The sequence below is a fragment of the Rhea pennata genome, chromosome 2 (assembly GCF_028389875.1).
Source record: "Rhea pennata isolate bPtePen1 chromosome 2, bPtePen1.pri, whole genome shotgun sequence".
Classification (NCBI taxonomy): Eukaryota; Metazoa; Chordata; class Aves; order Rheiformes; family Rheidae; genus Rhea; species Rhea pennata.
The window spans coordinates 163,694,225-163,710,096 of NC_084664.1; the positions used below are offsets into that span (position 1 = coordinate 163,694,225).

A 15,872-nucleotide genomic window follows, 5' to 3' on the forward strand; every position below is an offset into this window, starting at 1 on the left:
GGGAGGTGGGTGGTCAGGGGTCTGGCTGGGGCTGAGAGGGTGAGATTGGATGGTGGGCCTGGGTTGGATCCTTGGGATTGACTGGGTGGGGGTGGCTGGGCTGGGCGATGGGTATTGAGGGGCTGGGTGGGGTGTGTGGGCGGTGGGGCTGATCCACCCAGGTGGGTGGTGGAGCTGGTAGCATTCGGGTGACAGTGTTGGAGTGGGTGGTTGAGGGTTGGTTGGTGTGAGCAGATGGTTCGAGTTGCGAGGTTGAGGGCTGGGATGGGTTGGGTTTGGATGACTGGGGAGGGCTGGCTGGGGTAGGTGGTTGTGGGTGGGTGGTGGAGGCCTCGTAGAGGAGCGGGCTGGGGCTGGGGGCTGGTTGGTGTGGGTGGGTCGCTGGCGCGAGCGAGTACCTGCTGGAGGGCTGGTGGGATGGGTGGTTGCAGGAGGCTGGTTGAAGCTGAGAGGTTGGTTGCGTTTGGGTTGCGTTTGGGGATGGAGAGGTCGGGGGGGGTGGCTGAGGTCAGACCCGGGCACCGCGCCGCCCTGGCGTGGGGCTGCGCGTGGGGCCGGTCGCGCGGCTCAGTTAAGGCCCCTCCTGATGGCGCCGTGTCACCGCGTGCGAGGGCTCGGCCCCACCAGCCTGTCCACTACCCTTTTATTGGGGGTTTCCGAGGGGAGAGCCAGCCCCACCCGCCGTGCCCGGGCGGCGGAGCCGAGCCCCGGGGGGGCACGGGGAGCCGGGGGGGGGACCAGCCCCAGGACACGGGGTGCCCTCGTGTCCGCCCCGGGAAGGCACTTGGAGGCTGAAGGCACGCGGAGGCGGCCGGGGCCGGCGTTAGGAGAACTCCTTGGTGAACTTGGCGTGGAACTGGCTGAGCTTCTGCAGCAGCACCTGGAGCTTCTCCGTGGGCGGCAGGATGGTCATCCTGGGGCACAGCGGGTGCTGGCACCGGCACCGGGACACCCGGCACCGTGCCCGTCCCTGCCTCCGCCCAGCTCCCTGCACCCCACAACCTCCCCCATGGCCTGAAACCAGCACCCTCTTCCAAGCACCCAGCACCATGCACGCCCCTACCTGCACCAAGGCCCATGCAACCCCCTTGCCCCCTTCGCACCCTCCTCTCTAAACCCTGCACCCCCCCCCCCACCCTGGACACCACCACGGGGACCCACCGGAAGTGGTAGGTGCCTTCTCGCTGCCCGAACCCGCTGCCTGGCACCACGCAGATGCCCGTCTCCTCCAGCAGCCTCATGCAGAAGAACATGTCCGGGGCCTGGCCCTGCGCCTGCGCGACCGGGCGCAGCTCAGGCCTGCGCGGGGCCCCGGGACCCGCGCGCGGGGCGGGGGGTGGCCCCACGCTGCACCGCGAAGGGCCTCGGTCGGGGCGCGGGGCTCGCCGGTACCTTGGCCTCCTGCACGGCGCGGGGCGGCAGCTCGATCCTGGGGAAGGAGTACATGGCGCCCTGCACGGGGTTGCAGTGGATGCCGGGCGCCTGGTTGAAGATCTCCTGGGTGAGCCGGGCCTTGTGCGCCAGGGCGCTGAGCACCGCCTGCTTCTCCTGCCGGAGGGAGAGCCCGGCGCTGAGCTCGCGCCCAGGGTGCCGCGGGTGCTGGGGGGCTCCTCCCTGCCCGTGCCCACCCCCGTGTCCATCCCCTTTCCCACGCCCGTCTTCATTCCCAGCCTCATCCCCGTATCCATGGCCATCTCCATGCTTTTGCCCATGGCCATCTCCACGCCCAGGCACATGCCCATGGCCATCTCCCAGGGCCATGCCCGTCCCCATTCTCATGCTCACGCCCATCGTTGGGCTCGTGGCCCCGTCCCTGCCCCCCGCCCGCACGCACGGCGATGAAGCGCTCGTAGGAAGGCTCGCCGGGCTGCGGTGGGTCCACCATGGCGTCCAGGACAATCTGGCCGGGCACGGGTGGGCACAGGCGCACCGAAACCATCTTGGTCAGCTGCTGCCGCACCTCAGGGTCCATGTTGACCACCTCCACGTAGCCGCTGCGAAACCCGCACCTGGCCACAGTACAGCCCATGGCGGCACCACGGGGAGCCGGGGATGGGGCCCCACGGATGGGGTCGGGGGGGGGGGGGAGGGGGGCCCACCCATGGACAGGGATGCATGGAGGGGCACCCAAGGATAGGGAATTCAGGGTTGGGGCTCAGGGATGGAGACCCATGGGAGGGACTCACAAATGGAGGTTCCTCCAAACAGGGCCCTGTGGCTTGGGACATATGGACAGGGCCCCACAGGCAGGGACCCACGGAAAAGGAAGGTGTGGACACGGACCCAGGGATGGTGGTCCACAGCAGGGACCCACAGGGGCAACACCATCCCCACGCTGGGATCCACGGAGCCATGGCACCACCATCCCCACCCTAGAACCCATGGGACCACCATTCCCACCCCAGCACCTATGGGGGCCACACAACCGCCATCCCACCCTTGGAACCATGGGGCTGAGCCCTGCCAGGCCGTCTCACGGGGCACTCACTCGCCCATGAAGCCCTTGGAGATGGAGTGGAAGGAGGCCAGCTCCACCACGTCCGTGTATGGTGGCCCCAGCTCGAAGAGCACCTTCTTGAAGGAGTGGAAAGCCGAGCCCTCGGCGTAGACATTGTCCTGGTACACCTGGGGGGGGGGGGGGTGCACGGTGTCAGCCCGGACGCCGGGGTCCCCCGGGCGGGTGACGGCGGCCGCTCACCTCGTCGGCCATGAGGAAGAGCTGCTCCTCAAACGCAAACTTGATGACGTCCTCGATGCACTGCCGGCTCTGCACCTGCCCTGGGGGGAGCCGCGCGTCAGCGGTCGGGGGGCAGCCTGGCACCACCCAGGGGGCACCTGGGGGGGGGGGGGTCCCGGCGGGGCCTGGGGCCGGTACCGGTGGGGTTGCCCGGGTTGATGATGCAGAGGACGCGGGGGGCGCAGTGGCGGCGGGCCTGGGCCAGCGCCCGCCGCAGCTCGCCCACGTCCAGCGCCCAGCAGTGCTCCTCGTCCAGGTAGTAGTTGATCTGCACGGCGCTGAGCTCGGCGATGGCGGCCGAGTAGAGCGGGTACTGCGGGATGGGGATCATCACGCCCGTCCGCGACGGGCCCTCCCCGGACACCAGCAGCTTCAGGATGGTCTGCGGGAGAGGAGCCGCGTGGGCACGGGCACGGCGTGGGTCTGGGGACAGCGTGGGCATGGCCATGGGGACAGGGCGGGCATGGGGACGAGGTGGGGGGGGGGGGTAGAGGGATGGCGTGGGGCCGGCATGGACATGGCACAGGGCGGGTACAGGGATGACTCACGGGGACGGGGACGAGGTGAGTATAGGGTGGGCATGGGGACAGCCTGGGCATGGGGCCAAGGTGGGTACAGGGGTGGCGTGGGGACAGCCTGGGCCTGGGGACAACGTGGGCATAGGGACAGCACGGGCCAGGTCCACGGAGCAACAGGGGCGACGTGGGGGGGCCCTGCGCGGGCGGGGGGGGGGGGGAGCCGCGGAGGGGCCCCGGCGTCCGGGGCCGGCGCCAGGCGCTGCACAAAGGCTCTTTGTGGGCGCCGCGGCGTGGGAAAAGCGGCAGCGGGTGGCAGCGGGCCCGGGCTGGCCGGGGGGGGGGGACAGGCGGGGGGACGCCGCGTACCACGATGGCATCACTGGCCCCCGTGGAGAGGAAGACGTCCTCGGGCCGGGCGGGCACGCCGTCGCGCCGCTCGAGGAAGCGCGCCACGTCCCGGCGCACCAGCTCCAGGCCTGGGCTGGCGCTGTAGGCACCTGGCGGGGCAGCGAGGCGGGTGGCACGGCGGCCGCGGTGACCCCGGGGGGGCCGGCGGGTTTTGGGGGGGGGGGGCACCCCGGCGCGGGCGCTCACCGGCGCTCTGCCCGGCGCAGGCGGCCAGCAGCCGCCGCGCGCGCTCCTTGGCGTCGTCCGCGATGCAGGGCTGGCGCAGCAGCTCCGGGCACAGGCACGCGGCGCTCACCTGGCACAGGGCAGGCGGCTCAGCCCGGACGCCTGGGCCCCCTCCTCCTCCCCCCCCTCCTCCCCCTGGCCCCCGCTGCCGCCCCCCCGCCGGTACCTGCCGCAGGAAGGTGATGGGCTTCTGCCCCATGGCGTGGGCATCACCGATGTTGGCTTTAATCACCTCGGTGAAGGGCTTGGGGACGCCCTGCGGGGACAGGGACGAGGCCGGGGAGCACCGGGGACACCCCGCCGCCCCCCCAGCACGAGCGGGGCGACCCCACACCGGGGCTCTGCCGCGGCGCTGCCCGCAGGCCCCCTGCCCCAGCGGGGCGCCTGGGGCACGGGGACCCTGGGGACAGCTGGAACCTGGGACCCCGGGGACAGCCGGGACACGGCACCGGGGCACCTGGGCATGGTGACCCGAGGGGCTGGGGCACGGGGACCCCGGGGACCCCTGGGGCACGGGAACCCCGGGCACAGCCGGGCACAGAGCCCCTCCGAGCCCAGCCGAGCTCCAAGGAGGGTCCCGGTGGCACCCGGCGCCCCGGCCGTGCCCGCCGCCGCGGCCACCTCCCGGACTTCGGACGGCTCCGCGCACCGGCGCTGGACTCTGCCCCCGGCCCGGCAGCGCCCGCCGCTCCGGGGCGCTTCCCAGGCGCCCGCCGTGCCCTCCCCGGGCACCGGCACCACCGGCGGTGGCACGGACCCCCGTGGGCACCGGGGCGGCGCGGCCCTGCACGGCATCTGCGTGCACGTGTCCCCCAAAACTAATCCCACCGGTGCAGGGGGACGCGGGAAGGGCGCCGGTGTGTCCCCAGCCGCCGCCAGGCAGGACGCCCCGGGGACGGGCACGGGCGAGCGGCCAGGCCCCGCTGCGGCGGCGGCGGCGGGCACCGTGCCCTCGCTGGCACCGCGGCCCCTCGCCTTGGGTTTCCGGACGGGCCGCGCCGCCCGCGGGGGCAGGCGGGGACAGGGCCGGGGCGGGGGGTGCCCGGGGCAGCGGGTCCCGGGGGGAAGGTGCCCGGTGCAGGGCGCCTGGGGGTGCAGGGGGTCCCAGTGCAGGAGGGTCCCAGTGCGGGGTGCCCAGAGCTGGGGTGCTTGGGGTGCAGGTGCCTTGGGGGCAGGGGGGGTCCCACTGCGGGGTTCCTGGGGTGCAGGGTGCCTGGGGGTGCAGGGGGTCCCAGTGCAGGGGGGTCCCAGTGCAGGGTGCCCGGGGGTGCAGGTGCTCAAAAGTAGGGGTGTCCCAGAGCAGGGGGTCCCAGTGCAGGGCGGGGGAGTCCCAGTGCAGGGTGCCCAGGAGAACAGGGGGGTCCCAGGCAGGTGCCCTGGGGCAGGGGCATCCTGGTGCAGGGTGCCTGGGGGGCAGGGGGTCCCCGGGCAGGGGTCCCAGTGCAGGGGTCCCAGCACAGGGTGCCCGGGGGTGCAGGGTGCCCAGAGGTGGGGGTGTCCCAATGCAGGGGGGTCCCAGCACAGGGTGCCCAGGGGTGCAGGCACCCGGGGGGGCAGGAAGGGCCCTGGTGCAGGGGGTCCCAGGGGGTGAAGATGCCTGGTGCAGGGTGTCCAGGGGCGCAGGGGGTCCTGGTCCAGGGGGTCCCGGGGAAGAGGGGTCCCAGGGCAGGTGCCCGGGGGCGCGGGGTTCCCGGCGCAGGGGGTCCCAGCGCAGAGGGTCCCGGTGCAGGGGGTCCCAGGGCAGGTGCCGGGGGGCGCAGGGGGTCCCGGCGTGGGGGGCCCCGGCGCAGGGGGTCCCAGGGCAGGTGCCCAGGTGTGCAGGGGGTCCCAGGGCAGAGGGTCCAGGGGAAGAGGGCTCCCAGGGCAGGTGCCTGGGGGTGTGGGCGCCCAGGGGTGCAGGGGGTCCCGGCGCAGGGGTCCCAGGGTAGGTGCCTGGGGGCGCAGGGGGTCCCGGTGCAGGGGGTCCCGGGGAAGAGTGGTCCCAGGGCAGGGTGCCTGGGGGTGCAGGGGGTCCTGATGCAGGGGGTCCCAGCGCAGGGGTCCCGGCGCAGGGGGTCCTGGTGCAGGGGGTCCCAGGGCAGGTGCCCGGGGGTGCAGGGGGTCCCGGCGCGGGGGGTCCCGGCAGTACCTGGCGCAGCTCCTGCTCCAGCTGCAGGGCGCGGGCGACGATGGGGCCGCGCACGGCGTATTCCACCCGCCGCAGCGCCGGGTTCATGGTGGCGGCGCTCAGCACCGGCGCCCGCTGCCGCCGCGGCTGCCCCGCCGCCGCCGCCATGGCCCGCGCGGCCGGGAGCCTGCGGGCGCAGCGCCCTCAGCGCCCGCCGCAGCAGCGCCCGCCGGGCCCGGCCACGGCGGCAGCACCGCCCCGACGGCCGCCGGGCACCGCCGCGCCGGGCCTGCACGCGCACACGCGCTCGCACACGCGTGCACACACGCACAGACACTCGCGCACACAGGTGCTCACACGCGTGCACACACACGCGCAAACACTCGTGTGCACAGGCACTCGCACACGCACTCGCACACACGTGCACACACACGCGCAAACACTCGTGCGCAAAGGTGCTCGCACACGCGTGCACGTACACGCGCACTCGCGTGCACAGGCGCTCGCACACGCACTCGCACACACATGCATACACACGCACAAAAACTTGTGCGCACAGGCGCTCGCACACGCACTCACACACACATGCGCAAACATTCATGCACACAGGTGCTCGCACACGCGCAAGCACACACGTGCACACACATGCGCAAACATTTGCACACATAGGCGCTCACACACACGCTCGCACACATGCACATGCTTGCACGCACACACGTACACATACCCACACGCATGCACATGTGCTCACGCACACTCTTGCACATGCATGCACACACACATGCATGTATGTTCGCACACACACACAGCACGCATGCTTGCACAGCCATGCAGGCAAACACATATGCACTAACACTTGCACATGCATGTGCTCACATACACGCGGCACACACATTACTTGTACATGCCTGCACATGCCCTGCACGCATACAGCATGCACAAGCATTTGCACATGCATGCACACACTCAAAGGCATGCACACACACTTGTACACACACTGCAGGCACACACGCTCATCTGCTTGCACACATACAGCATTCATGTGTTCGCACATGCATGCACCTGCTTGCACACGCACATCATTGCACGTGTTGGTACACACGCTGCAGACTCACATACGTACAGCATGCACACGTGTGCACACATGCAGATGTGAACACGCCTGCACACATACTCACACAGAGCACGCACACACACTTGCACACACTGCACATATGCTCACAAATAAACAGCACTGATTGCACAAGCATGCACATGCACTCGCACAGGCACAGCACACAAAACTGCTTGCACACACCTGTACGTGTGCTTGAACATGTATGCATGTGTGCTAAAACACTCCGTGTATACATGCTTGCACATGCACAGCACATGCAGGCACACACATGCACACATGCTTGCACACGCACAGCATGTATACGCACTAGAGTCTGTATGCATATGCACACAGTTGCACACACATGTACATGCACTAACACACGCACTGCACACTCTCACAGACAGACACACATGCCCTAGCACACGTGCATGTGGTCACCAGTGCATGCACATGAACTTTAACACACACAGCACTTGCACGCACATTTGCATGCACACCAATGCACATGTGCACACACTCGCATGCACATGTGCATGCACATGCACAGCACTTGCACATGCATGTACATGTGCAGCACACGTGCTCACATACATGCACACACATTCACACATGCATGCAACTGCATTTGCACATGCACAGCATGCACACGTTTGCACTTGTACCCCCAGGCACAGCAATGCACACGCTCTCGCTCATGCACAGCAATGTGCACATGCTCAGCACGTATGCACACACATGCACTTGCACAGAATGCACAGGCACTCTCACATAGTTGCACACACGTTCCCACATGCACACGCACTCCCACAGTCACATGCACTTGCACAAGCACAGCATGCGTATGTGCCCACACACGCAACTACCCTCACACATGCATAGCAATGAACATGCTTTTGCACCTGCGTGCACGTGTGTGCACACTCTGCACACTCTCGTGCATGCCCGCTCTTGCACATGTGCTTGCACATCCACTCTAGTCCTGAGCCCTGGAGGACGCCACTAGCCACAGGCCTCCAAGTAGACTCCACGCCACCAATGTCGACCCTCTGAGCTCTGCCTTTCAGCCGATTCTCAACCCACCTCACTGTCCACTCGTCTAACCCACACTTCTAGAGCTTCTCTAGGAGGACGTTATGGAGACAGTGTCAAAAGCCTTGCTGAAGTCAAGGTGCACAATGTCCACTGCTCTGCCCTCATCTACCCAGCCAGTCATTCCATCACAGAAGGCGATCAGGTTGGTCAAGGAAGATTTCCCCTTGGTGAATCCATGCTGGCTACTCCTGATCACCTTCTCCTCCTCCACGTGTCTGCAGACGACATCCAGAATGAGCTGTTCCATCCCCTTTGGAGGGATGGAGGTGAGGCTGACTGGCCTGTAGCTGCCGGGGTCCTCCTCCTTGCCCTTCTTGAAGACTGCAGTGACACTGGCTTTCTTCCAGTCCTCAGGCACCTCTCCAGTTCTCCAGGACCTTTCCAAGATGATGGAGAGTGGCCTGGCAACAACATCCGCCAGCTCCCTCAGCACCCATGGGTGCATCCCATCGGGCCCATGGATCTGAGGATGTCTAGCCTGCCCAGAAGGTCTCTGCTCCTATCCTCCTCACCGAAGGAAAGTCTTCCCTTCTCCAGACTCTCCCTCACGTCCAGGCTGCAGGATTCCTGGGGGCTGCCCTCAGCAGTGACGACTGAAGCCTAGAAGGCATTCGGTAACTCTGCCTTCTCCGTATCCCTTGTCACCAGGGCCCCCGCCCCGTTCAGCACTGGGCCCACATTCTCCCTAGTCCTCCTCTTGCTGCTGATGTATCTGAAGAAGCCCTTCCTGGTGTCCTTGACATCCCTTGCCAGACTCAGTTCCAGCTGGGCCTTCGCCTTCCTCGCAGCATCTCCACATACTCTGACTGCAGTCCTGTAACCCTCCCAAGCAGCCTGTCCCCTCTTCCACTTTCCTCTTCTGAGTTTGGCCAGGAGCTCCTTGCTTGTCCATGCAGGTCTCCTGCCCCCTTTGCTGGACTTCTTTCTCCTTGGGATGCACCGCTCTTGAGCTTGAAGGAGGTGATGTTTGAATATTAGCCAGGTCTCCTGGACCTCCCTTCCTTCTAGGGCCTTAACCCATGAGACTCCACCAAGTAGGACTCCAAAGAGCCCAAAGTCCGCTCTCCTGAAGTCCAGGGTCGTAATCCTGCTTGTTGTGTTTCTTCTTTCCTGCTGGATCCTGAACTCCACCATCTCATGGTCACTGCAGCCCAGGCTGCCCCCAACCTTCACATCTCCAACCAGTCCCTCTCTGTTGGCAAGGACAAGGTCCAGCAGGACACCCTTCCTCGTGGGCTCCTCCTCCATTTGTGACAAGAAGTTATTGTTGATGCATTGCAGGAGCCTCCTGGACTGCTTGTGCCCTGCTGTGTTGTCCCTCCAGCAGGTGTCGGGGTGGCTGAAGTCCCCCGGGAGATCCAGGGCCTGTGGTGGTGAGGCCACCTCCAGCTGTCTGCAGGAGGCCTCCTCGACTTCCTCTTCCAGGTCAGGTGGCCCCTAGTAGCACCCGCAGCCGGCCCGTGTTGACCTGCCCTTTGGTCTTCCCCCACGCGCTCTCGCCTGCCCTCCCGCTGCTCCGTCGCGCAGAGCAGCTCCACGGCCGCCCCCGAGCCCGCAGCCGGCCGCGGCACGGCACGGCACGGCACGGCGCGGCACGGCGCGGCACGGCGCGGCACGGCGCGGCACGGCGCGGCGCGGCACGGCGCGGCACGGCACGGCGCGGCACGGCACGGCACGGCGCGGCGCGGCGCGGCACGGCGCGGCACGGCACGGCCCGGCACGGCCCGGCACGGCCCGGCCCGCCGGCGCTGGGACCCCCCGGCCGCCCCGTCCTGTCCGGGTGGCGGCGGCGCCCGAACCGCCGGCACGAGCAGCGGCGCAGCCACACGGGGACCCGGGGGCACAACCCGGCCCGGCCCGGCCCGCCCGCCCGCCGCGGGCACGCGCGGGCACGCGCAAACACACCCGTCCCTGCCCGGCCTCCCCGCCGCGGGCACGCGCGGGCACGCGCAAACACACCCACCCCGGCCCGGCCTCCCCGCCGCGGGCACGCGCGGGCACACGCACGGGCACACAAACACACCCGCCCTAGCCCAGCCTCCCCGCCGCGGGCACACGCGGGCACACGCACGGGCACACAAACACACCCGCCCTAGCCCAGCCTCCCCGCCGCGGGCACACGCGGGCACACGCACGGGCACACAAACGCACCCGCCCTAGCCCAGCCTCCCCGCCGCGGGCACGCGCGGGCACACGCACGGGCACACAAACACACCCGCCCTAGCCCAGCCTCCCCGCCGCGGGCACGCGCGGGCACACGCACGGGCACACAAACACACCCGCCCTAGCCCAGCCTCCCCACTGCAGGACCGTGGGCACACGCACGTGGGCACACGCAGGCACACGCAAACACACCCGCTCCCGCCCCGGACCTCCCCCGCCGCAGGACCGCGGGCACACGCGGGCACACACACTGCATGCACACCCTTGCACACACATGCACACATGCTCCACACATGCTTGCACAAACATGCACACACACATATGCACAAAAACCTGCACATGCATGTGCTCACACACACGCAGCACACGCATCGCTTGTACACACACGCACACGCGTGCAAATGCACTGTATGCACACAGCATGTACAAATGCTTGCGCACACACACGCTCACAAATGTGTGCGCACACTTGCACATACACTGCAGGCACACAGGCTCACACACACACAGAATGTGATCAGACATACACGCACTGCACAAGTGCTTGCACACGCACTGCACACATGTGCAGGCACACACACACACACCATTGCATGTGCACAGCAGTGCACACACACTCCCACATACACGTGCTCACGTGCACAGTAACGCACACACGCTCGCACATGCACTGTGTGCACAGCAATGCTCAGGCGCTCACACACGCGTGCTCAGGTGCTTGCACACACATAAACTCACACTCACACTTGCTCTCTGAAGGCTCACGTGCTTGTGAACATACGGCAGTACACAAGTACTAGCACACGCATGCATGTGTGCTCGCACATGCACTCACACACGTCCTAACAAAAAATCACACATGCCCACAGGTGTGCACATGCCTGCACATACCCGCACACACCCACACGTGTGCACACGCCTGCACATGCCCACACACACCCACACGTGTGCACATGCCTGCACACGCCTGCACACACCCGCACACACCCGCACACGCCTGCACAAGCCCGCACACACGCGCACACGTGCGCACAAGGGCTCACGCTCGCTCGCTCGCTCACGCACAGGACGGCGCACGCGGAGCCCCGCAGCTCCCGCCTGCGCTCGACCCCCACGTCCCCGCAAGCTGCACGCGGCAACGACCCACAGCGCCCGTCCTGCCCCACACTGCCCCTGTGCCCCACAGCACCCCCGTCCTGCCCCACACTGCCCCTGTGCCCCACAGCGCCCCCGTCCTGCCCCGCACTGCCCCTGTGCCCCACAGCGCCCCCGTCCTGCCCCACACTGCCCCTGCGCCCCACAGCGCCCCCGTCCTGCCCCACACTGCCCCTGCGCCCCACAGCGCCCCCGTCCTGCCCCACACTGCCCCTGCGCCCCACAACACCCCCGTCCTGCCCCACACTGCCCCTGTGCCCCACAGCACCCCCGTCCTGCCCCACACTGCCCCTGCGCCCCACAGCACCCCCGTCCTGCCCCACACTGCCCCTGTGCCCCACAGCACCCCCGTCCTGCCCCACACTGCCCCTGCGCCCCACAGCGCCCCCGTCCTGCCCCACATTGCCCCTGTGCCCCACAGTGCCCCCATCCTGCCCCACACTGCCCGAGCCCCACAGCGCCCGTCCTGCCCCACACTGTCCCTGCGCCCCACAGCGCCCGTCCTGCCCCACACTGCCCCTGTGCCCCACAGCGCCCCACAGCGCCCCCGTCCTGCCCCACACTGCCCCTGCGCCCCACAGCGCCCCACAGCACCTGTCCTGCCCCACACTGCCCCTGCGCCCCACAGCGCCCCACAGCACCCCCGTCCTACCCCACACTGCCCCTGTGCCCCACAGCGCCCGTCCTGCCCCACACTGCCCCTGCGCACCACAGCGCCCCACAGCACCCCCGTCCTGCCCCACACTGCCCCTGTGCCCCACAGCGCCCGTCCTGCCCCACACTGCCCCTGCGCACCACAGCGCCCCACAGCACCCCCGTCCTGCCCCACACTGCCCCTGCGCCCCACAGCACCCCACAGCACCCCCGTCCTGCCCCACGTTGCCCCTGCGCCCCACAGCGCTCCCGTCCTGCCCCACATTGCCCCTGTGCCCACAGTGCCCCCATCCTGCCCTACACTGCCCCTGAGCCCCACAGCGCCCGTCCTGCCCCACACTGTCCCTGCGCCCCACAGCGCCCCACAGCGCCCGTCCTGCCCCACACTGTCCCTGCGCCCCACAGCGCCCGTCCTGCCCCACACTGCCCCTGCGCCCCACAGCGCCCCACAGCACCCCCGTCCTGCCCCACACTGCCTCTGTGCCCCACAGCACCCCACAGCGCCCGTCCTGCCCCACACTGCCCCTGCGCCCCACAGCGCCCCACAGCACCCCCGTCCTGCCCCACACTGCCTCTGTGCCCCACAGCACCCCACAGCGCCCGTCCTGCCCCACACTGCCCCTGCGCCCCACAGCACCCCCGTCCTGCCCCACACTGCCCATGTCCCACAGCGCCCGTCCTGCCCCACACTGCCCCTGCGCCCCACAGCACCCCCGTCCTGCCCCACACTGCCCATGTCCCACAGCGCCCGTCCTGCCCCACACTGCCCCTGCGCCCCACAGCACCCCTGCCCTGCCCCACACTGCCCCACACTGCCCCCTGTGCCCCACAGCATCCCCTGTCCTGCCCCACACTGCCCCGTGCCCCACAGCACCCCTGCCCTGCCCCACATTGCCCTGTGCCCCACAGCATCCCCTGCCCTGCCCTATGTGCCCCACACTGCCCCCTGCGCCCCACAGCACCCCTGCCCCACCCCCCTCTGCCCCACACCGCCCCCTGCGCCCCACAGCATCCCCTGCCCTGCCCCACACTGCCCCCTACACCCTACACTGCCCCCTGCCCTGCCGCACACTGCCCCCTGCGCCCCACAGCACCCCTGCCCTGCCCCACACTGCCGCACACTGCCCCCTGCGCCCCACAGCACCCCTGCCCTGCCCCACACTGCCGCACACTGCCCCCTGTGCCCCACAGCACCCCTGCCCTGCCCCGCACTGCCCCACATTGCCCCCTGCGCCCCACCGCACCCCTGCCCTGCCCCACACTGCCCATGTCCCACATCACCCCTGCCCTGCCCCACACTGCCCCACAGCATCCCCTGCCCCGCCTCACACTGCCCCCTGTGCCCCACAGTGCCCCCGTCCTGCCCCACACAGCCCCACACTGCCCCCTATGCCCCAGAGCACCCCCTGCCCTGCCCTGCCCCACACTGCCCCCGCCCTGTCCCGTGCCCCTCAGTGCCCCCTGCACTGCCCCACACAGCCTCACTGCTCCCTGCACCCCACAGTGCCCCTGCCCTGCCCCACGCTGCCCCCTGCACCCCACAGCACCCCCTGCCCTGCCCCACACTGCTCCACACTGCCCCATGTGCCCCACAGCACCTCCATCCTGCCCTACACTGTCCTCTGCACCCACAGAGCCCCCCTGCCCTGCCCCACACTGCCCCCTGCCCTGCCCCACGCTGCCCCCTGCACCCCACAGCACCCCCTGCCCTGCCCCACACTGCTCCACACTGCCCCATGTGCCCCACAGCACCTCCATCCTGCCCTACACTGTCCTCTGCACCCACACAGCCCCCCTGCCCTGCCCCACACTGCCCCCTGCCCTGCCCCACCCTGCCCCGTGCTACCCCCTGCGTCCCACAGCACCCCCGGCCTGCCCCACACTGCCCCTGCCCTGCCCCCTTTGCCCCACAGCACCCCTGCCCCACACTGACCCTGCGCCGCCCCTGGCTGCCAGGGCCCTACACAGCCCCACGGTGCCCCCCAGCGCCCCACCGTGCCCCACAGCTCCTTTAACTGCCAGCCCACCCTGACCCCGCCCTCTCCTCCCAGCCAATCAGGGCCTCGCTCCATTGTCCCTGGCCCCGCCCCTAGAACCGATTGGCTGCTGCTGCTGCCCTTCCCCCCGCCCCCCCCCCAGGCAGAGTAACAGGTTCATGAGAGCACCTGCCCCACATCTCCTCCCCCACGGGCGCCCTTGCTGTGGGGCGCCCCACGGCCGGCCCCTCGCCCCCGCTGCGCCCCACGGCCGGCCCCTCGCCCCCGCCGGGCCCCACGGCCTGCCCTCTCGCCTGTGGGGCGCCCCACGGCCGGCCCCTCGCCCCCGCCGGGCCCCACGGCCTGCCCTCTCGCCTGTGGGGCGCCCCACGGCCGGCCCCTCGCCCCCGCCGGGCCCCACGGCCTGCCCTCTCGCCTGTGGGGCGCCCCACGGCCGGCCCCTCGCCCCCGCCGGGCCCCACGGCCTGCCCTCTCGCCTGTGGGGCGCCCCACGGCCGGCCCCTCGCCTCCGCCGCGCCCCACGGCCTGCCCTCTCGCCTGTGGGGCGCCCCACGGCCGGCCCCTCGCCCCCGCCGGGCCCCACGGCCTGCCCTCTCGCCTGTGGGGCGCCCCACGGCCGGCCCCTCGCCCCCGCCGGGCCCCACGGCCTGCCCTCTCGCCTGTGGGGCGCCCCACGGCCGGCCCCTCGCCTCCGCCGGGCCCCACGGCCTGCCCTCTCGCCTGTGGGGCGCCCCACGGCCGGCCCCTCGCCTCCGCCGGGCCCCACGGCCTGCCCTCTCGCCTGTGGGGCGCCCCACAGCCGGCCCCTCGCCTCCGCCGTGCCCCACGGCCTGCCCTCTCGCCTGTGGGGCGCCCCACAGCCAGCCCCTCGCCTCCGCCGTGCCCCACGGCCTGCCCTCTCGCCTGTGGGGCGCCCCACGGCCGGCCCCTCGCCTCCGCCGTGCCCCACGGCCTGCCCTCTCGCCTGTGGGGCGCCCCACGGCCGGCCCCTCGCCTCCGCCGTGCCCCACGGCCTGCCCTCTCGCATGTGGGGCGCCCCACGGCCGGCCCCTCGCCTCCGCCGGGCCCCACGGCCTGCCCTCTCCCCTGTGGGGCGCCCCATGGCTGGCCCCTCACTTCTGCCGGGCCCCACGGCCTGCCCCCTTGCCTCCACCAGGCCCCACAGCCAGCCCCTCGCCTCCACCAGGCCCTATGGCCTGCCCCCTAGCCTCCGCCATGTCCCACGGCCTGCCCCCTCGCCTGTGGGGCGCCCCACGGCCGGCCCCTCACCCCCTCACCTCTACCGTGCCCTACAGCCTGCCCCCTTGCCTGTGGGGTGCCCCACGGCCAGCCCCCTCGCCTGTGGGAGCCCCAGGCTCAGCCTCTTCTTGTCTAGGGTGCCCCAAAGCCAGTCCCCTCCTCTGTGGGGCACCCTAGAGCCCGCCCCAGCCCCTCGCCATGGGGCGCCCCACAAGCAGCCCCTCCCACCTCGGCCCGCGGCACCCCCCGGGGCCCCCACCGCACCGGGGCGGCACCCGCCCTTATCAGCACCCGCAGCAGTGGGGCGGGGAGGGCGCTGCCGGGGGGCACCCCCGCCCCCCACCCCCGCCACGTCCCCGGCCCGTGGGGCGCCCCCCGAGCCGCCGCTCACCTGCGCGCAGAGCCCTGCCGCCGCCGCGGCTCCCACCCGCCTGCCCGCGGCCGGGCCGGGCGGCGAGGGCGGCCCCGGGCTGGTGCC

The 15,872-nt window shown here is 70.3% G+C and overlaps 1 protein-coding gene across 1 annotated transcript; it reads right to left on the reverse strand.

The window, feature by feature from the left end:
* Window positions 1-626: 626 nt before the first annotated feature.
* Window positions 627-6,178, reverse strand: GPT (glutamic--pyruvic transaminase). The gene is made up of 11 exons (XM_062568463.1): window positions 6,017-6,178; window positions 4,055-4,144; window positions 3,850-3,958; window positions 3,622-3,752; window positions 2,876-3,119; window positions 2,699-2,778; window positions 2,489-2,625; window positions 1,835-2,009; window positions 1,393-1,548; window positions 1,162-1,274; window positions 627-914 (listed from the first exon to the last, which is right to left on the reverse strand). Exons 1-11 carry the CDS (start codon window positions 6,161-6,163, stop codon window positions 824-826), a joined length of 1,473 nt encoding a protein of 490 aa, XP_062424447.1. The 5' UTR covers window positions 6,164-6,178; the 3' UTR covers window positions 627-823.
* Between the last annotated feature and the right edge of the window lie 9,694 nt (window positions 6,179-15,872).